The sequence below is a fragment of the Lutzomyia longipalpis genome, chromosome 2 (assembly GCF_024334085.1).
Source record: "Lutzomyia longipalpis isolate SR_M1_2022 chromosome 2, ASM2433408v1".
Lineage (NCBI taxonomy): Eukaryota > Metazoa > Arthropoda > Insecta > Diptera > Psychodidae > Lutzomyia > Lutzomyia longipalpis.
In genome coordinates, this window is record NC_074708.1 from 35033122 (window position 1) to 35055576 (window position 22455).

The window sequence follows — 22455 nt, forward strand, 5'->3', positions numbered from 1 at the left end:
TGACATCATTTCGTGATGTTCTTTCAATTTGTGGATTGAAATTAATGCTATCTTCTATATATTTTTTGTATATATTGTAGGTAGCTTTTATTTATTTCTCTAATTAGTATCTTTTTTTTGAGAGCTTTCTTTTTATTTTATATTTCATTTTCAACGTGTTTATCTTCAAAAATACTTTTATTTACCAGAATTTTATTGGGAGAGGTAATCAACATAAAGAAATACATACAAATACATACGTAATGCGAAAAAGAAAGCACAATGAGAAATTGTGGAGAGTAAATTAAATTTAATATGAAAGATGAATGAGAAGGTTCTGTGCAGTGCACTTAAAGATGCATTAGAGTTCTGTGAGTATGGAGTTCACTTACAGAGGAGGTTATTCACCTTCCATTTTCATTCCATTTCATTGGAAACGCAACGTCCGTTTATACAACCAGAGAGCTGCGAAGCTTCAACACAGAGGAAAGAGTTCATATTTTTATGTGGAGAAATTCTTAGTAAGTCGCGTGCAAGCGCTTTCATTCGGCACATCGAACAATCCTTCTCCGAAATGTTTTTAATGGCGTTCTGGGGCACGACCAAATCAAACAAATCGATCAAATAATCACCTCTGTCGGCACCCAAGTAAGAATTCCACCAAACACCATAACTTTAGTAACTTCTTATGTATCCAAGTGCTTTCCACTCTGCTTGGCGTTAGTGATCAATACACTAATTAAATTTATATTAAAGTGCAATCAATAATTTTGCAGGAATCATCACGTAATTTTTCTCACGTCGTAGTACGTACAACACGTGAGGAAAATGGTAGATTTCAGTGAGATTTGATGAGGAAAAATAATTCCCACATTTGCCATTCAATGGGGAAGTAACGATTTTTCGCAATTACGAGAATGCAAAAATTGTGTGACTGCAGTATTAATTTTCACAGTTTCTATAAATGCATTTAAATTGTATTTCTTCTAACTAAATAACAAATATATTTTACCTATAATATAGTATCATGATTTCTAAAAAAAACCCCTCACTGCACTTGGAGTGCTTCTGACGTTCTTTCCTCTTGAACTTCTCACATAAATTTACCAATGGAAAATCCAAAAATACTGTAGGGGAGGGCGGGGCTAATAAAGTCACTTAAGGGTTTAGAAAAAGCTCAAAATATCATATTTCCCAAATAGATAAAGCGAAATGTATAGCTCATTTCTTTGGGAAATTTACTGTCCTACAACTCTTTCTCAGATCATTTTGTTCTATCTAGCTAAGAAATATGATATTTTAGGCTTTTTCTAAACCCTTAAGTGACTTTATTAGCCCCGCTCTCCCCTACAATGATGGAATTTCCTATATTTTTTGTAAAGATTTTTTTAAAGAAAAATACAAGCATAATCTGAAGATAAAATCACAAAAATAAAATAAATATTAATTTTTTATCACTTCCTTTTGCGTAAGAATTCTTATATCTAATTAATGAATTTAACTTTCCCTTTTCTAATCAAGTGGAATTATCTAAATTATTTTCTTTTCAAGATTACTATCAAAGACATTAAATAGATTATAATTTATTTATAGAATAATCTAGGTAAGTTTATTCAATAGAGTATTCTGAGGTAATTCTGTATTCTAGCAAATGATTCATTTATCATAAACCTGACATTGATGATTCTGAATTGATTTTAATTAACTTGTTTTTGTTTTTTGAATCCCATATCTCTTATAAAAATATCCTCATTCATAACCCGGTGAATGATCAGAATATTAATAACCCACTTGCAAATCAAAGATCTTATATGCAAAAGAACATATCAAATGATGATTCAATGAATAAAGTTGATTTGCATTTTGAATTTGATAAAACGTCGCTCTTATGCAGTGAAAATTATTAATAAACAATGAAAATGTATGTTGGTATGAAAGTTTGTTTTCATGAACCAATTAACCGCAGCTGATGGTTACAAATTGATTTCGATTCACAATAAACTATGAAATTCATTTGAAATTATTATTTCATTACTCACCACCCTCTAAATTATTTAGAACGTTTAAAGTATTTTCCTGCATTTTCTTGTAATTATTCTGCATAAAAAGCACTCATTTAACTAAAAATAAGTTCTTTTCTGAAAATATTATGCTAAAGTGTTTCTTATGCAGAAAACTACATCAATAATTTCTGCGAAACCAAATATTACACCGCACTGTCGTATTAATTTTAGCACATTTGCATGATTATTCTTTAAAAAAAATCGAATCCGGGATCAAATAGGCAAAAGACGTGTAAGTGTTTCAATAACTTGCCCATCTTGTGAAAAAAGGTTAAAAAAATGTCATTGCTTAGTGATACCTGCACTAATACAATCAAGTGTATATATGCAGAGTGACGGTAATTTCTTTGCTATGCAAATTATTTGTTAGAATTAATAATTATTTTGCACATTAGATAAACATACATATGTATATATAATAATGAAAACCATATGTTCTAAAATGTCTAATGCAAAATATTTTTTAAACAATTTTTCAGACTAAATTTATTGTAATGAAAAATTAATTTTTTAAATAAAATTTCAATTATAGGTACTTTAGAATTAAATACATACATAATAGAGATTTTCCGATGATTTTCCTTATGTTCGTTGATTTGAGGAAACGACATGTTATCTTTATTTCTCGCCTGTGAACCATTAAAAAAAAATTGTAGAAAACATGATTTTTTTTAAATTAAAAAATATGTGAGATGTGTGAGATTCTTTCAGGAAAAAAGAAAAGCAGTAGCTCTGATTGTTGCAGTTTGATGTCTGACATTAGCTCACTAATAACTCTCAAGTTATCCTCGTCGTTTTTCTTTTATATCAGAGGTATTGTGAACTGCTTGAAATAATCTCATAGCCTTGAAAATAGATTAATACCACCTACAACACTAGGCGTCTTCATTGCAATTTTGCTAATATACATGAGAAAAATGCAAAAGCACAATGTCTCAAAGTAATAGCGGCTATATCATTTGAGGAATACAACAAATACTAAATGCAACAATTATTGAGATAATCTGTTAATTGTTTAAAACGTCGCTAGTTAAATGCAAATTAAGTATTCCATTACCTTCTTGAAGATTTTCCTAAAATAATATTATATGCAATGTGATAATATATTAATTTGTTGCTTGTTTTCACTTTACTTTGATGAAAATGTATTATTTAAAAAAAAAAAACTATAGTTTTCTTCTTTTAAAAAAGTTTCTTAATCAAAAATTAAAACGTGTGTAAAAATTACACATTAAAGTTTTTCAAAGGAATATTTTAAAAATAAAAATTTAAAACACAATATATAATAAAAAATATATTTCTTTTTTTTCAATAATAATAAAGTGTTTTATTTTCAAATAAATTAATAGGGGAGGGCGGGGCTAATAAAGTCACTTAAGGGTTTAGAAAAAGCCTAAAATATCATATTTCCTAGCTACATAGAACAAAATGATCTGAAAAAGAGTTGTAGGGCAGTAAATTTCCTAAAGAAATGAGTTATACATTTCGCTTTATCCGTTTAAGAAATATGATATTTTGAGCTTTTTCTAAACCCTTAAGTGACTTTATTAGCCCCGCCCTCCCCTAGAGAAAGAATTTTTTAAATAAAAAGAAAATGAAGGATGTGAGAAAAATATTGATTTATTTTATTCAAAAAAAAAAGATAGACTGATCTTTCTTTTCATTGAAAATTTATCACTCTCTACATATCGCTTGTGTTTCACAGGGAAAGTATAATTGCGAATGGCAAAACACATGCAAAAAATGTGAGAATAAGATAATAGAGAGAAAAAATATTAATTTATGAGTAAAATGCTCAAGAAAAATTTAATCACTTTGTAATCAATTAAAGTCCAGAGTCCATTTAGAGGTTTGGTTTATATTTCATATATTTTTTAAAAATATTTCTGTTATTAACCTTGAACTATTAACCGCGAACGTGTTTATCCATCCATAATATTTTTATAGTGTCACCATGTTGATGCGCAACAATTACAATTTAAAACCAAATTTCAAAATTACATACCTAACCTATGAAAAAAAATCAGCAATCTATGGTTTGTGAGTCTGAAATGACCGAAGCAACGAATTTCTTTTAAATTATTTCTTTCAAATTCACTACTTACGTACCCCTTGGTATAAAATTATATACAGATTAATATATAATTTTATTTTTCTTTTAATAAGTCTGAAATTATATTGTAAAAATGTCCCTGGAGAATACATAATAATTGTATTAAGTTCTGGGAAGTCTGAGAAATATTATAATTATCTAACTCGAAATGAATTATCAACTTTAATTGGGAAGAATGAAGCTTTTCTGTTCCATAAATATTGCTTTGAATCTTAATGAAAAATCCTAAAGAAAAGGTATTTTTCATATCTATCAACCACGTAGATAAATAATTCAAAATTCAGAGATAGCTTTCCGGAACAATTTATTCAATTTGATGTCGATATCGTCTCATAAAATTATGTAAAAGGCAGAAATATTGTAATTTGAATTCATTGCCTTTCAGGTATTTCAAAGTGATGAAACTATCATAGAAATTATCCAATTATACTTACCCAAAACAATGTTATAATTCCGAGATGGAAAAAGAATCTATTTTTTTTTCAAAATTTATTTTAACTCTTTTTTTTCCTTGAACATTCTTCCACGTAGTGTATATTAAAAATACAAAAATTCATTGTGATACTATTATACATAGAACAAAATTGGCCCCTTTAACAACTTTTTTTTCTTGCTTAAATTAGTAATAAAAATTTTGTTTTACTTCGGAAACATCTCCTTAATATAATATTCCAATCAATCCACATGTTAAAACATTTTTACCATAAATATACTAGTAGGTAGATATTTTTCCAGTACTGCAAAGAGAAAAATCTTGATAAAAATATTTTCTTTTAAGAATAAAGCCCTTTTGCCACGTTGATAATATTTTATTTCACAGAGAGCTTCATCCTCTGTACTTCCTTATTCAAAATTCATATTTACTGCTGCTATTGGCAAGTCATGAAGTTCCCCTTGATTGAATTTGCAAATAATCGTACACTGTCGAATGTAATCACAGCCCTTCAATTTAATATTTTTTCTTCATTTATTTTTTTCCTCAAAATTCACTAAATTGTATTATATTTACCACTAACATATCCTGTGTTCCGAATTCAAATTGTTTATTTTGACATCTTGCTGCAATAAGCTTAAAGCTTTGAGGAAAACTTGCAAAAAAAAAGTGTAAATGGTGCTCCTTAAATAAGTACTTAAACAACTAACAATTGCGTTTTTTGTTACTGTTAAAGAGAGTAACTATATAGTTGATTTAACAATGAACCTGATTTTACGGATAATGTCCGATTTATTGCAAAAAAAAGTGATAGAATTGAGTATTCTATCGTGCAGTTCGCAGCTTCCATCGCAGGAAGAGGAAGGCAGCCACCCTGAGCACCAAGAAGATAACAAGTAGAGCCACAATGTCTAAGGTGAAATTTGCATCCAACATGTCCAATTCCTCAAGAGTAGTTGTTGGAGATTTGAAGTGACAGTAAGTTTGGTAGCACTTTAGCTTCTCTCGGTTGTATCCGTATGTAGCAAGAGCAGTACCCTCGAAACCATAGCGAATGTAGGAGAGGTAGGTGATCCATCGCAGGTAGACGGGAATAGCGTCAAAGCTAACGAAGAAGCCGGAGAAGAGGAGGAAAGGCACAGACATGACTGGAGCCAAAAATACTCCATTTTGGACATTCATAGCAGCACCAACCACAAGACCAACACTCTGCGCCACAAATGAGATCAGGAGGCAAGACGTAAGGAACATTGCAAACCTAAACATCTCAAATGGCTGTGATGTGAAGTAGTAGACAATCGATACGTAGATTACACAGAAGATTGCCTGAAAAAATGACAAAAAAATTTGTTAGTTCAGAACTTTAAAATTTTCAATATTTCCCAAAAAGAATTCTTTGATGTTCTATTAGAAAGATGTTTAGCATTTTTTTTAATTTATATAAACTTTTAATAAATTTGTTTATTGATGATTTCCTATTATTTATTTAAATAATATAAAATAACTTTCTTTTCTTTTTTTTTTTTTGAAAAAAAAATCTGCTCTAGAGCTCTTAAACTTTTCTAAAATTAAAATAAATTATAGATTAATTAATTTGTTTTTCTTGTTCAGACGTTATTTGAAAATAAGAAAATAAAATTTTCCATAATCTGTGCAGAACCCTTTTCTTATCATTCCATGGCATTGAGTCACAAAAAGCACAAAGAATAGGAGAAAAGTATGCCATGCTCGTAAAAGAAGCTACGATAAGGAATTTACTTGCAAAATAACTTTTATTTATTAAAAACTCATAAAGTCCATCACATTGACTTTTGACTTTTGCAACACTACTTGAACTTCCTTATTACACCACGTACGTATTTGTGTACTTAAAGTAGTTAATTTGTGATCTGTTTTTCATATTTTGAAATGATCATCTGGTGATCTTTATTGACGATAGGGTGAAAATAAGTAATTGAAAAAAAAAAGGTAAATTGGAATGCAAAAGAACATCCTATCCGATTTTTCTTTAACCCAGATTTTCCAGAAATTTTATTTTCTTAATTTTGAGTGTTTAAAATGTTATTTTCACAAAATTCAAATAAATTCGGCGAAAGGAAAATCTCTAGAACTTCTTACGTGAAATTATAATTCCAGGTTAGAAATAACTTTTCTGGAAAGTTTTGGAATAAGATTTTGGGAAAATTTCAAAAATTTCCTTGAAAAATCTTATCTGGGTTAAAGACGAAATCAAAGGTAAGACTATATATTTTGCTAAAAAGAATTACCTGGAATGGTATATCTGAGATGGTGATTGCCATGTAGTAAGATCGTAGTGAGTACCAACGGTTGAAGTTCTCCTTCAATAGAACCGGCATTTCCAATGGGACTGAAATATAGAAAATTTATAAGATTAATTTTAAGAAATAAAAAAAGAAGAAATTTTACAAACTTACAAGAAAGAATGGTGATGGTCATTGAGGTGTACATGAGGAAAAGCATGTTGAAAAAGAGGAAACCAAGATTGCTGAGTACTTTTGCTCCATCATTTCCAATATCATAGTAGAGAGCTCCAATTAGAAATCCAACCATAACGTGCGCAAAGAGACGCAGGTACATCAAAGTCCAATCTCTTCGACTGAAGAGGAGGGTTCTCTTTAATACTACCCAAAATTGATGGAACATCGTTGTTGCATATCTCGCAGGATTCTCCGTAGCTTCCAACATCTCATCAGGGAGTAAAGCTGAGTTCACATCGAGCTCTTTGTCAATGTCAATTGGAATGGAAACAGTTGTGCTCTCTTTGGCAATATCGTTGTTAATATTTGTTTTTATCACCCCATTGCCATTAGCATTGAGGTTCTCCGCGAATTTCTCTCCAACATTCTGGACGTCGTTTTTATTAACATTCTTCTTTGTATGCACCTTCACTAGTGCACTCGAAGCGTCATTCTTTCGATCAATAAAATCCAATTCTGTTCGAATATCCCTTTTCCCATTGAGAATGCCACTAACCAGCTTCCTCGTATGATCTCCGTGCTCTCCGCATGATACCTCAATCACATAACTAGCTGGATTGTGGTAACTTGGGCATTCTAAGCCCAGCGTGCTCAGGAATGGGACAAGCTGCTTTGTACTTCCTTGGTACACGCACTGCCCATCTGCGAGGGTGTACAATTGATCGAACATCTCGAAAAGTCGAGCAGAAGGCTGATGGATTGTACAGATGATCGTCCTACCGCCTCGTGCCAGCATCTTCAACAGGTTGATGCACTGGAAACATGTAGAACTATCTAAGCCACTTGTGGGTTCGTCGAAAAACATCACAGGTGGGTTGTTGACCAACTCCAGGGCAATTGAGAGTCGCTTCTTTTGCCCCCCAGATAAATTTCGCGTCATCGTAGTACGATGATCTTGAAGACCCAGCGTGTCCAGAATCTCGCGTATCTAATGAGAAAATACAGAAAGACAGAGCTTTAGTCATCAAGTTTTAATATTTAAGCTGCAAATATTTATTTTATTTCCATGTGATATTTAAACGGATTTTCAATCTTTTATAAAGAAGCTGCTTTCAGAGCAGTCTATACATATATTTTGTCGGTGTCTCAGCAAATAAATTAGCCTGTCTTATGGTAGTGACTTGCAAAAGCAATAACATAAATATTGGCATGAGAAAAAAATGACTAATTCGAATTGAATTATAAATTTTAAGCCACCAGAATTTGAATTAAAATTACATTAGGAGTTCTAAAATATAATTTACTGATTCTTTTCTTACAAAGAAAAAATTTTCTATATTCCTAATAATTGGAAGAGAAAAAAATCATACTTTTCTTGCAGGCTGATGTAAAAGATTCTAATAATTACAAAAGTATTAAAAGTATAAGATCAATCAGGCAACTTGGATTATTTACTGGGTAGGTACCTACTAGAAATTATAGGGCTTCACAAAATCAAACTTTCCGAAGCTTTGAATATCTAAAATAAAACCGAATTTACGAAAAAACTGCTTCGTTTTAAAATGCTTTATTATTGTAATAAGTTCTAAAGCTTCGAAGCTCCCAATAATTTCTTAAAATCTTGTCAAACAGAAACAATCTATTCACTCCAATATATTTTATAGAGTACGGTAGGTAACGAAAATCGTTTTTTTTTAAAGAGCTAGACAAATTCTAATCCATCAAGATAACAGATATGCCGGAACTTTAAAGACCAAAAATAATGCAAAAAAACCCTTAAAAAAATATTTTCAGTCTTCTGTGAAGATTTTTTTTCTTGAAAGTTTTATTCATTCCTTATACAAAGTATTCTAAGATAACCAAAATCTGTAATTGACTGACAGATATCAGCCTCTTGATCGATTTCCACAAGGAAAAAATATTTCAATTGTTCAACACAAAATATTTTTTCTAAGGATCTTTGCGTAATTTTGATCAAGGGACTGTAGTTTCTCCTATTAAGATCACAATTAACTTTGATTTTAGAACTTCTCCTTAGTTTCCTAAATAGATTTTTTTTTAAATTAAACTTACCACAAGGCTCTTTTCCGTTTTGGATTTCTTGGAGCTGAGTTTCAAGTTTGCTGCCACTGTCATGGCTTCCTCAACGGTTAAATTAGCATGAAGCTGATTATCTTGCATAATGTAGGCGGAGTATTTTCTGAAGAGGCTCAAATTGCGCTCCTTGCCATTCATCGTAATTGATCCCTCGATATTTGTTGTTCTGCAAGAGTTTGTGCATTTGAGTGATTTGAGTCATGTACATACATATGTATGTATGTATGCATCCGGGGGCAAAAGTTAGTACGCTTTATGTACGCGAAGGACAGAGAATTGATCGACTAGAAGAGAGAATTCCACTGGTGAACAAAGTTCATCAAGTGCTATCGGGGTGACGTCGTTGTGTTGGGTGCTCTTTGTTTCGAGGCGGAATGGAGTTAGTCACATGAGATAAGGGTGTATAGTTGATTTTGTCCATCAAAACACCACCAGTTTATTTAAGGCGATAAAACCCCCAGTGTGACAATATGATAAGGAATCCCCTACCATTGCATGTTCTTATCGCGATATGCCTCTCACTGGTGCCCGCGGAGAACATGGCTTTTCAATCGGGCATTTTATACGACTCTTTAATACCAACAGAAGAAAAAACGGTCATTACGCGATCAGGCAAAAGGAATGATTGAAATGCTTTGCTAAACTATCGGGTTTAATTTTTAATGCCCACCTAAGTTGTTTGAAGGACGCATGTTTATGATGCTATATGTGCGTAGCAATCAAGGCGCCGAGACTTTTGCAAATTCTACGTTCTTCTCAGCTATATGTTAGAGAAAAACTCCCATTCATGTGGCAATAGGTGGAATAATTGTGGGAAAAAAATCTTCAAAGCTTTCAGAGACGATCACGCAATATCTCTCTATAATAACAGATTAGCAGGATGTTTTTCACAAAAAGGGGACAAAGGGGAGAGCAGTCATGAAAGAGACTAGCAAACTCACTTGTAGCCTGAGAGAATATTTAGAAGGGTGCTTTTTCCTGCACCTGACGGTCCCATAATGGCAGTAAGCTCCTTCGAACGCAGCCTTCCGCTGACCTCCTTGAGGATGACTTTGGCATCTGCAATGACACGCACAAGAACATCCCATCAGTGACAATGCATATTTTATAACTCATTTATAGTAAACAATAAAGTTGTGTTTAAAATCTACTAAAAGATTCAATCTATGTGACACTGTGTGATGCAGTTTACAAGTTAAATTACTAAATACAGGTGTGAGCGTTTCGTCTCCCTTGACATACAAACGCCATTGGACACGCAATCACACTTTTGAGCAGCTTACAGATAACATTAATAATTATGTACACGTAAGAGAATGTATCTATGTTTAACGAATTATTGGTTTTTTAGAGCAGCTAAAAAGGAAAATTCTGCCTATAATTACATGTATATTACAGTTGCAAGATTTACCTCAGTCTTTGCCCATTTGATAACGATTTTAAAAAAAAAAATTTTGATAGCACGTGGAAAGGTAAATGTGGAAATGATAAGACATTTTATTTTATCTAGGAAATGATAGAATTTCCAGACGGTGTTCATTCTGTGAGAAATAAAGAGTTCAATCATCGCTATATAGTTTGTAATCCTATGTACTTATTATGTTACTTATATAATATTTCCGTACATTGTAGGTAACAAAATTATTTTAAAAAAAAATTAATTGAAAAGGAAATTTTTAGGAAAATTTTTGTAAAGAATAAAGAACATTTTTTTTCTTTTTCATTAATTTTACTTTCTTTATAAAGCTAAAAGAACTGTCCTACATTTTTTAGTCTTTTAGTTTTAATTTTTGCTCATCAATTATGTATTTTAGAGGTGATTACAAAAATTGAGAGTTAAGTAATTATTTTTCACAAGAAAATAACATAAGTAAGACGGTTATAACAACACTGGAGAATAAATAAAACCCATTAAAATTGAATTAAAATTGACAATTACAAAAACAAGCAGAACAAATTGTGAGTCATAAAATTTAGGTAAATTAATTAAAATTCCTTTTTCTACCCATCAGTAAGTAACTTATGCTTTGAACTTTTTTTAAGTTAAAAATTGAAAGTTTTTACGCCATTATTTTAGCTTTCTTTCAGCTATGATAAAGAAAGAAATGCAAATTTAAGTGAAAATTGCGACAAATTTTTTAAAAAGCAGATCACAGACAATTTAAACAAACGAGTATGTTTTCTTATGTGAAATAAAAAAAATACTGGAGTATGAAGATCATTGACATGAACCGCTTGCAGGCACCATGAGTGTTGATCTTGTGTACTCAATCAGTCTTTGTTTTCCGTGTGCAAAGAGAGATACGTTCAATGTCTCGTGGGATATGTATTTTCATATTATTCAACCGAGTGTGAATTACATTTAATAGCAGTTTTGATCCAATATATCACATTGTGAGTGATAAACATTTGATGGAGCATGTAAACTCGTGCTGGTACCCATTCTCACAGTTTAATGCAATTTAATTTGCTTAATATCATTTGATAATCCACTTTCCCACTCTATTCGTCCAATTAACCCAAAGTCCCCCGCACAAGTGTTTTGGACACATTGTGAACTCTCATATTCTCTTTTATAATATATTAACCTCACACTTTATACACCCATTTTATGTTTAAACGTTTCTTCCTTGTCAACAAAGGAGAAGTTGAGGAAATTAACAAAGTAATTCCTTATTATAACTCCGCATGGTAGTATTTCATTTGAGGAAATAAAACGACACTCACAAGTATGAGAGTAGGTACCTACAAGTTGAGTTTCATTTTTTCCTATTCATTGAAAATATTACAAATCCAGTTTTCACATTCGAATGATCTTCAAAGGCAGGTTTTTTTTTTCTTTCATGGAGCTTTATAGTTTGGTAGATAAGAAATTTTGACGCAAAATAAGATGCTGAAACATTTTTCTGAGGTGTTTGCAATTTCTCGTTGACATTGAGCGATTTTTTTGTGACCCAAGACATTACCTCTTGTTTTTCTCCTCGTGTGTCTTTAAATCTTTCCGGTTATGGGCTTCTTATTTTTTACTTCCTCAAACTTGAGCATCTCTTTCTTCGTCGCTTTCGTAAAGTATGTATAACCAAAAGCCATTATGGCTTTAAGCGCGAGACACAAAGTCCAGGAAAATGAATGATTGTGCAAAAAAAAAGTTAATCGACGAACGAAGTGAAGAACAGAAAATATTCTTGAGCAATCGGGCCAGCAATTATTGCATGTCTTGAATTCTTCCCATCCCGCTCTTCCTTGTACCCTCTGCGTACGATCGCGAATAGAAAAAAAAAACTTTGTTTTTAGCTGTGAGCTTAGCAAGTTCGTTTTGAACTTATTTCACTTTTATTTTATTTTTTCATTTTTATTATTATACTACCCAGTAAATAAACTCGTTTTAGAACACACCAACATGACGAAGAAGCTCAAAGAATTAAAGTTGTAAAAACTACTTTTCATACCTTTTGACATGAGAAACTTTTAAAGCTCATCAGAAAGTTTCAAAAAAAAAACTATAAGTTCTAAAAGACCTCTGCGTTGTTTATGCATGTTTAATAACATTTTTCCTTTAAAAGTTAAGAAAGTTTCACAAAATATTATTAAAGAAAACCAAGAAAACAAATAACTTGCGCATCTACAAGGTTCTATAAAATTAAGATTTCCATTGGTTCTCACAGGTATACTAGCTTGAGCTTTCAAGAACTTATAATGAATGTTTTTTTTTGCTTAAGCATACCAATTAAAGATTTTTTTGCCCACGATTTAAAACACGAAATATTGTATGATATAGACATATAAGAAGGCAAAAAAATCCAATAAAAAAGATACCTTTTGCAAAGATTGTGTAAATCATATAAGAAATATGTTTTTTGCCTTTAGTGTAGTTTAGTTGCTGTTTGCAGCGTCTTTTCAAGGTAATGTTTGCACACAATCACACATTTTCCCGTCTATAAGCTCGTTGTGTGAAGCTCTCCTAGCAGATAATGATAATCTTTGCAATAATGTGCACCACTCTGTGCAAAAATGAGATAGGAAAATATTTTCTTTGTTCGACAATCTTTGTGCTTTCAATTTCTTCACTTGCTCCTTTTGTACATCTATATACCCATTATATTGTTTTAAAAAAAATAACAAATGTGGTAATGATGGAAAGTGGCACTTACTGCTTTTTCTGCCCTCCTTAACGCGATAGGTGAGGTTCTCGAAGGCCAAATCCACGGCTGGACGATGCGGTAGATGAGACAATGTTTTCGGTTGACTCGGAACAATCTGCAGCTTTACAGCCCCACTTTTCCTGTCAGAATCAGGAAGAAGATTATTCGTAGCTATATCCTCTTCAACCATCTTTATTTCCAAATTTTAGTCCAACTTCCTCGATTGATTTGTGCTTGAGGTATTTATTTATTTTTTGTTTAAATTTAAATTCAATAGGAATGTTCTTTTCCTATCAACACTCCCAACAACAGAATATCGTGCACTCCACTGAACACACAAGTGTCTAATGAGGCAAAATTCCCCGTCTTCAGTGTTCTTTCCTATATAAGCTCTCTATTAAAAACCGATAAGGCACGTCGATAAAGAGCACTCAGTACAACAAAACCTTAGGACAGTGACAAAGCCCCAAAAAAAAGAACACAAATACTCAGAGAAGAACTTAAGGTGAAGCACGGCAGCCTTCCGAGTCCAACTGCTGCCAAAACACAACTAAAATTGTGGTGGAAATGGGACTGGAAATGAAAATGAGTATCGCGGAGTATCCAAAGTCGACACTGTCGTTGCTACTCGGCTGTGAGTTCAACTGGCTACTTGCCCGACACTACTTTGAAGAATAATGGTGACAAACACACGCGCCATGTATTTTTCCCCACAAGCATAAACCCCCGAATACATTGAATTGCCATCCATGTGTGGTGATTGAGAATTAATTTTATACTACATTATGTTTATTCACTACACCATGCACGCCAAGTCAACAAAGAATATCGTGAAGAACCACAGAGGCTACAATAATTCCATGAACAACCTGACTACTGATGATTTTTTGAATTTTTTTTCCAGAGTGAATTTGATCTTTAATACTTTATTTTATGAGTAATTATGTATTCCATTACCTTAGTTTTTATGTTTTATCAACATGCTTAATTTTGACTTAATAAAGATTTTTATTCCAAATCCAGAGATTTCACATTTACAGCAATTAAAAAAATGCCGAAGAAAAATTCAGCTGAAGCCACCAGGCGCCTCCATGAAATATAATAATTTTCTCTTAATAATAGAATAAATTTTATTTAAACTAGACTAAACAGCTTTACTAAATCAGCTGCATCTTTTTATTCATTGGGTGAAAATCACAATTAATTTCAGCTTAGTCAGGCTGAAGTTCTTTGAACTAGGCTTAGGTTCAAACTTGCTTATCTAGGCCGAACTTAAGTTTTTTTTTTTAAGGTCAGGCTTTTTTGGTCTAATCAGTTCAACCTAGTTTAAAAACTTACTGTCTGCCCGTTAAAAAATTAAATTCGACCTCTTAATCTTAGATCTAGCTTGAAAAATTAAAGTCTTGTTTAGAAAACTTACTTACAAGGGAAGGTTATACATTTAAGAGCGCGGAATGGCTTGAAATTTTCACCAAATATTCTTTACAATGTATAAAAACCCTGTGCCAAGGCTTTTTTTCTACAGATCCGTAGTTTAATAGTTATAATTAATTAAATTTTCCCATATAAAATTCATTTTGGGAGAGCAAAGCGCTCCAGAGAAACGCAAGAGAGAGAACTGCGCGCGCGTCTGTGTGAGTGAGTAGTAGTGAGCAGTTCTTTGCCCGTGCGCTCGCTACTTACCACTACTCACTCACACAGACGCGCGCGCAGTTCTCTCTCTTGCGTTTCTCTCGAGCGCTTTGCTCTCCCAAAATGACTTTTATATGGGAAAATTTAATTAATTATAACTATTAAACTACGGATCTGTAGAAAAAAAGCCTTGGCACAGGGTTTTTATACATTGTAAAGAATATTTGGTGAAAATTTCAAGCCATTCCGCGCTCTTAAATGTATAACCTTCCCTTGTTAGACCTAGCCTGAACTATTTAGGCCTCATTAAAAAAAATAATCAAAGCTTAAAAGACTAGAGCCTAGTTTAAGAAAGTTTTTTGTGAAATGAAAAAAAGCACCTAATGAAATAAAATTAAATAAATAAATAAGAAAGTTTAAGCGTAGTTTTATTATTTATAAAAATCTATTATAAATTCCTAAACACTAAAAGATAAAAAACTATAGTAAAAATATTTTACTTTGCCATTCATTCATATCAGTTTCGTAATATGATTATTATACATATAAAACTGTGAATCATAGTTTTATGAATTACATATCTACATTATTTTTAACAAGTGTCGACAAGGGAAAAAAAGAAAACGACTTTTTCATTAATCAGAAATTCACGAATTAGCTATTTCTATCTGAAGGAGTTGAAAAAAATTGAAATACTTATCAATTTGATATTAAATGTACTTAATGCAATCTAGTGTTTAATTACCTGCTTGTAGTTCACTTAAATTAATATATGATCCGAAGTAAGCAGACGAGGAAATGAGAACGAAAGGTCAATGAATTGGACAGTAGTGCTTCCATTTTATTTTCGATACTAATCTAAGTTCCGCATTTCATTGCTGCAAAAGAGATCTTTAGGATAATTGGTATATTTTCAACATGGATGGATTTTAATTTATGAGGTCAGTACATTCAAGTTCATTGCGAAACATTCACTTTCCTGACAAACTGGATGCTCGTTCAAAGTTACTTCAAAGTGAATGTAATCAAAATGTGTCTAATCTTGTGCTTGCATCTGTACACAACGATGTGTGCCTGTAAATATATCGTAGTATTTTAGTGGGAAAATCCCGTGTGGAAATCGATGGTAGATATTGTATAGGTTCTGTATGTAAATATAGGAGAAAAAGTATTGAAAAAAAAATTTCCTCTAACCACCTCAAAATCAATCGATGGTTATTCCCTAAAAAAATATCTCGAGGGGCTGGAAAATTTCCATTCAGAAAATATGTCACAAAGAAATAAGTAGAAAATTTTCATTTTGTACATCGACTTATGTACATACATATATTTGCTTGAGTATGCAACGTTTTGTGTTGGTTATTTTTTTTTTCTGTGGTATTTATTTACACCGCAGCTGTTCTTTATAAATAACCCACACCGAAACCTCTTGTGTCTTCATATGTATGTTTTCAATTTTCTGCTGGTTTTCGCGTGCTAGTAGTAGTATTCTGGAGAAGAGATTCAAAGTTTGATTGATAAGCCTCTCGCGCAAAATTTTCAAAGACTTTAGGAATGTGATTATTGGTCTGAATTCCCATTAAAATGTCATCAATCGTACAAAGTAATTCCAAAGTTCAGTGATTTTTATCTTGGAAAATACTTCAGCCAACAACTCGTGAGAGGAGTGACCTCACGTTATTCACTTTACAGATTGCTGCTGGTGTCTTACAGAGAGAACCTCTTTGGAAAAGCTATCTATCGAATCTTATGCAATCTCAGACTTGTTGCTCTTGCAAACTTCATTGAAAATTATGACGTCACACTACTAACTCAACCTTAGCAGTGTTGAAAAAGAAAACATATTTTCTACGAAAAAAAAAAAATGAGAGTGATGAATTATCTGAAGGACTTTCCGCTCAAATGAGTTTTCGCCTGAGTGGCTTCCTCTTTGGTGTAACTGATTTGCACAATGACACACAAATATACATACATACAGGTGTAAATCGCAAATTATGTGCCTATATATTTTTTACATAACTTTTCCCTTCGAAGAATCCAGAATTTAATGAGAATAACTTGAAGGAATTCTAAAACACTGCACTGACTAGCTGTAGAAGAAAATTAATTTAATTGCATGAAAATTGTGTGAGTGAGAAAATTTCTACATACAGGCTATTGAAGTCACTATCTAGTAATTATTTGAAAGCTATTTGAATTCAAGGTATCCATTATATATAATGTATTTTGAAATGGCTTTCCTATAAGGCATTTTATCCCATATATTCTTAAATGCAATTCCTTCTCTGCTACTTCTTGGACTCTCTATGGTATTTCTTCAAATCTCAATCTTGATCTACAATTATTTTCTTAGACCAGTCTAGTCCGGTTTAGTATTTTTTTTTCATATTACTTGACCTCATGCCTCAAGCTTTCATTAAAACATTTTAAAAGTTATTGATGATTGATGGCAAAAGTATCAGATAAAAGGGATTTCATTTGAAGAGGTTGAAGGATGCATTCAATTTGCAATACCTTGACATATTAATTACTTAGTTGTCTATAAAATATATATCAAAAAAGTTTTTTTTTCAATTAAATTTTTTTAGAATAAAAATCGCTCTAAAGAATTTAATGAGATTCAATATCGTTGAGAATCATGTATGTTTTCACTATTCTTTGAAGAATTCTTCACGATGGAATGTTGGGCTGTTATTTCTATTTAATTTCAAAGCTTTTAAATGCGCATGAAGCATATGTCGTATGAAACAAGAATAATTCAGTTGAATCCACCAGGCGCCTCCACGGAATATGAGAATTTTCTCTTAAAAATAAAACTAATAATACTAAATTAGCTGCGCTTTTCTATTTATTACCTATTGTTTTTATTTTTTTATGTACCTACATTTCTTGTTAAATAAAAGGTAGTTAATTAGTTAACAAATTAGGTTTTTTTTCTCTTTGTTTTTTCATTAGATTTCCAGCTCAATTTTCCTTTAATAATCTAAGGTTTACTAACTTTACTATCGAATTAAACTTTATAAATTTTTGTTAAAATTATTTTCAAATCGAATAAATGAATAAATCGTTTTTTTTTATAAAAATAGTTTTTCTTTATAAAAATCTCAGACTGCTGAAAGCTATAAAATACAGCTAAAACTGCTAATTAAAATGCCCTTGATATGTAAATAAAAGCGTCAGCCATTTTCGGAGTATATGTGTTTTTTTTTCGTTAAACTACCGTCTTCAAGACGACAAATATTTTTCGGGGAAGGTTGATTGATTTTGAAGCCGGTTTTGGTGCATTAACACGCATTTTATGTGATCCATGAAGTCATCTAATCCAACAAAAAGTTTTTTTTTCTTGCTTTCAATGCGTGTCGAAGACGAAAAAGTACTTTTATAGGGAACTTTCCAAAATATATTGGCGATGTGTTGCGATGAGTGAAAGGGGATCCAAGAGAGATTTGGTGAAAACACAAGAAGCCAGAAAAAAAAACTTTGAACATTTCTAGAAGATCAAAGATTAAGTTGTGATCTGTTAGCAATTGCGAGCAATATGAATCCCATTGAAACAGCATCCAAAGTGTGTTAATAACATCGAAAACGATAAGAGGGGCTGAGCCAAGAGTTTATCTCAGGTCGAGGCAAATCACTATATATGCTGACAGAATGGAAGTGTGATCTTTTTTTTACATTCTCAATGAGAATGAAAAAAGCACGGAAAACTCAAAAACCATTTCAGCTTAAGCAATTCAGTAGCACATCAATCGAGGAAGAATTTCGTGTTGGCGAAAAAACAAATTTCTGTTGATTTTTTGTCATTTGCATTTTGAGCTTTTTTTCAACTAAAATATTTGATGGAATTGAGGAGAGTGTCTTTGGGGAACCTTGTTAATTGTAAAAGTAAATATTATTTAAGTAGAAACTTACATATTGTTATTCAAAATACAAGCACTGTCTTTCTCCATCGTACTAATGCTTTATTCTGAATCACTCAAAAGAAAAAAATTCAATTTAGAGGACTAAAATTTTCAATGTATCAAATGGTCATTAAATCCAATGCACAAATACAACGCAGCAAAAAATTTTCACTATTTACTGGAGAAGGTTATGCAATTGAAAATTTCCACTCCACTTTTCCAGCCACTAACTGATTTAAAATTAAACTTTTAATTGCATCATCGACTCTACCCTAGAGAGCCGGTTCCAGAACTTTTCTCACAAAACACCCTCCCGGATTTCCCGCAACAACTTCATATACGCAAACGAGAAAAATCAAGGACTTGCTTCACGTGGCACTGTCTTCGTGAGATTGATCACTACTTGATTAAGTGATTGGCTCTTCAAAACGCGGCTGCGTGATTTGCTAAGTGATCCAACTCGACTGAGCGCTGAGACACGAATAGAGCAGTACAAATCCGAATGCTTTCTGAAGAGCCCCGCGTTTGGTATTTCTCAAGACTCTACTGTCTCGCTCACACTCTATTAAATGAAAAAAAAACTCGATTGAGGGATTAAGATCAGTTTTGTGTAAGTGCAACATGAGAGAGAGAAGCCACAATGAACGACAAGCACGACATTGTTCCAGAGGTTCAAGCATGTATGAAAATATGAGGCGATAAACTAATCAAAGTATTGTAAATATATACATACATAATCTATATAATATACTACATATAAAATAGGAGCGAGATTTGATAATTTTGCAATAGGGCATTGTGTTTATGATCACAGCAATAGGAACTAAAAAAGTAGGTACAAAGTTCTCTGGCGGTCGCTCATTGACGATTTAGTAATTCTATGATGCTAGGTACATAAAATTAGTTTTAAGCATTTATTCACTTTTTAATTTATGTAATTTTAAAACATTTGAATGAAAAAATCAAAATTTTGTATTTTTTGTCAATAAACCTTGAACTCTTCCAAAATCAAATTATTTCAAATTGTTTTCTTTAATTCATGTATAGATACCTACATACATTATTATTATATATATTTCTAACTTATATATGTACATATGTACACTACATTTAAATGTTTTTTTTTTTTTATTTAATTCAAAAGCAATTCCATTAGTGTTTTCACCATGAAAAACCAATATCATTGATAAAATAGCATCTTCGCTTTGGGAAAGAGACAGAAGATCGCGATCGCGAGATGATCTGTTGCAAGAGATGCCGGGCCATACCTTACCGCTATGTGCACAGTACGTGATCGCAAAAAGAGGTTGCTGGACGTGTCGCAGAAGGTGGTGGAAATCAACATCTCATGGACGCGTTCGCGTTGGTACATTGAAAAGATCTTGGAAAAGATCCGTTGTGTTGAGAGCAAAACTAGAAGCACACTCAACGCGAACGTATGTTGATTTGACCTACTTCAACTAGTGACTATTTGAGCTCAAGCCGAGCCAGTAAACTCGTCGACCATTATCGATCACAGGGGCAGAGTGTGATGCAGAATGCAAAAGTTTGCTCAATCACCCACTGATAAATTTATTGTATATTGCGATCATTCGCCTCAGCAATTTTTCGCAAAATCAGCACAAATTCATCTTCTTTGGTAATTTTAATGAGAAACTATTTTCGTACATTGTCGTAATTTTCTTTTTGATTTAATTTGCTGAATTCAGCATTTATTTATATTATTTCAATCAATGAGATCACGCTCATTTCTGCAAAATTCAAGTGATCGCGTGAAACAGGTTCAGCTGATCGGAATACATAGTATGCTGTATGTGTGAGAAATTAAAATTATTAACTTGTGGAGTAATCGATTAAAGGAATGAGTTATGACAAAAATATGTATACCTATCAAATTAATTTTAATAAAACCATGCAAAAAAAATTTAACTTTTTAAAATCTCAGCATTCTTGTAAATAATGTATTTTGAATGACGTAGTCATTCTCACTAATATATACTACTTTACATTATCATAGCCAAGACTTTATATGACTAACACATTTATTAGCAAATTAAATAGACAGTAGTCTTCCTGAAAAGATTTTTCAATTTATTTTATTTATTTAAAAAAATAAGAGAACAGCAAATTTACTTTTTTTGTATGATGGATTGCGGTCGGTTTGAAGTTTATGGTGTGGGAGGGCACGGTTTTCGACCTGCAGCAGTTTCTCAAACACAATATGTTCTGCAACGTTTCGAAGGTTTTATTCCTTCTTCATCAGGCCTACAAAGTGTGTTACAAATTTAGTTTAATACCTTTTTGAATTACAATATTAATTTGAATTTAGATTTAGATTTGAAATTGAATAATTAATTAAAAATGAAATAAAATGGAAAATCAAAGAACTTACAGGTAATTGAATTGGGAAAACTTTGTCAAATAATTTGTAAAACTGAGCAAAATGTGGAGAAACAAACGTTTAATAGGGCGCATTTGGGAAGACTAAATTTCATCATCATCACTAAATTCAAAAAGGTCTTAAACTAAATTTGTAACACACTTTGTAGGCCTGATGAGGAAGGAATAAAACCTTCGAAACGTTGCAGAACATATTGTGTTTGAGAAACTGCTGAAGGTCGAAAACCGTGCCCTCCCACACCATTTACTTTTTTTAAATTATTCCTTTAGTCCTTCTCTGGAAGATTGCAGAATATTCAAAAATTTTTTAGAGATTTCCTGTCCTAGAATTTTCTCCAATTTTTTTCTATTAGGTGACCTATGTTTTTTATTCAATGAAAAATACAAATTTTCGAGATTTTCTTAAACTTAATTCATAGTCAATGACTAAAAAAAAAATTACGAATATCATATGAAACCGTGTATTTTTTTTCAAATGAAATCATCATGTTTCATTTATGCTTTATGTATGCTTTTGCAACATAGCTTTTTATGTGTGACGGGAAGAGCGGGAAAACTGAATTTTATGTGAAATTTCTTTCATCAGAGAAGATAATGTGAATGAGTTTAATTTTAATAAGTATGATTTATGCTACATCAGCTACATCAATATAAGCATCAATTGAAAGAAATAAAATAATTGTTACAGTGTTCTGTTATTTAAACGTATGACGCATAAAATTCCCAAAGTACACCTGATAAAAAGACATACATATATTGCAAAAAATTAATTTTCTTGCAAATAAAATATATGTAATGTATTTGTACGAAGATGTAGCAAGAAACTTGAAGTCAAACAGCAAAGAACTTAAGTCAACTGAAGTACATAGATATATTAATATTCATAACTAATGACAGATTTTCAATAAAATTAACTACACCAAACCTGTGACGATACTTGTTTATATTGAGCGCGCTCTTCTTCAAGGGGTTTGCAAATGTGCTTTGTTATGTTGCTTTTTATGTATATGCAAAGTGGCCGTATGTAGTAATCAGACATTTTTAATGTGACTAATGTTTCTTACAGGCTAGGAATTAAATCCATCGTCAGAAAGTCAAGCCTTAAGTAACAGATTTGGGGGCAAAAAAACAGATTGACTGAGCAGATTTATTTCAAAATTTTGTTTAAGGAAAAGAAAATTATTCTCAGAATCTTACAAGAATTCCAACCATAGTTTTTTTTACAATTTTTACTTACCTCTTCCTAAACGAATTAT

The 22455-nt window shown here is 31.9% G+C and overlaps 1 protein-coding gene across 2 annotated transcripts; it reads right to left on the reverse strand.

Annotated features, from left to right (window-relative positions):
* Nucleotides 1-4787: 4787 nt before the first annotated feature.
* LOC129790187 (ATP-binding cassette sub-family G member 1) lies at nucleotides 4788-19444 on the reverse strand. 2 transcript variants are annotated; one of them, XM_055827566.1, is made up of 7 exons: nucleotides 18810-19444; nucleotides 13275-13405; nucleotides 10065-10182; nucleotides 9100-9289; nucleotides 7024-8014; nucleotides 6856-6956; nucleotides 4788-5914 (listed from the first exon to the last, which is right to left on the reverse strand). In XM_055827566.1, the coding sequence occupies exons 1-7, from the start codon at nucleotides 18845-18847 to the stop codon at nucleotides 5414-5416; spliced, it is 2070 nt and encodes a 689-aa protein (XP_055683541.1). In that variant the 5' UTR covers nucleotides 18848-19444; the 3' UTR covers nucleotides 4788-5413. The 2 variants fall into 2 exon arrangements, with proteins under 2 accessions (XP_055683541.1, XP_055683540.1); XM_055827565.1 differs by lacking the exon at nucleotides 18810-19444 and having other exon boundaries at nucleotides 13275-14672.
* Between the last annotated feature and the right edge of the window lie 3011 nt (nucleotides 19445-22455).

Coding starts and splice junctions, on each gene's coding strand:
- LOC129790187 (XM_055827565.1), bottom strand. CDS start 13,455: ATGGTTGAAGAGGATATAGCTACGAATAATCTTCTTCCTGATTCTGAC. Junction 10,183..13,274: donor TAAGGAGGGCAGAAAAAGCA/GTAAGTGCCACT, acceptor GTGTCATTGCAG/ATGCCAAAGTCATCCTCAAG. Junction 5,915..6,855: donor TCTCAGATATACCATTCCAG/GTAATTCTTTTT, acceptor TCATTTTTTCAG/GCAATCTTCTGTGTAATCTA.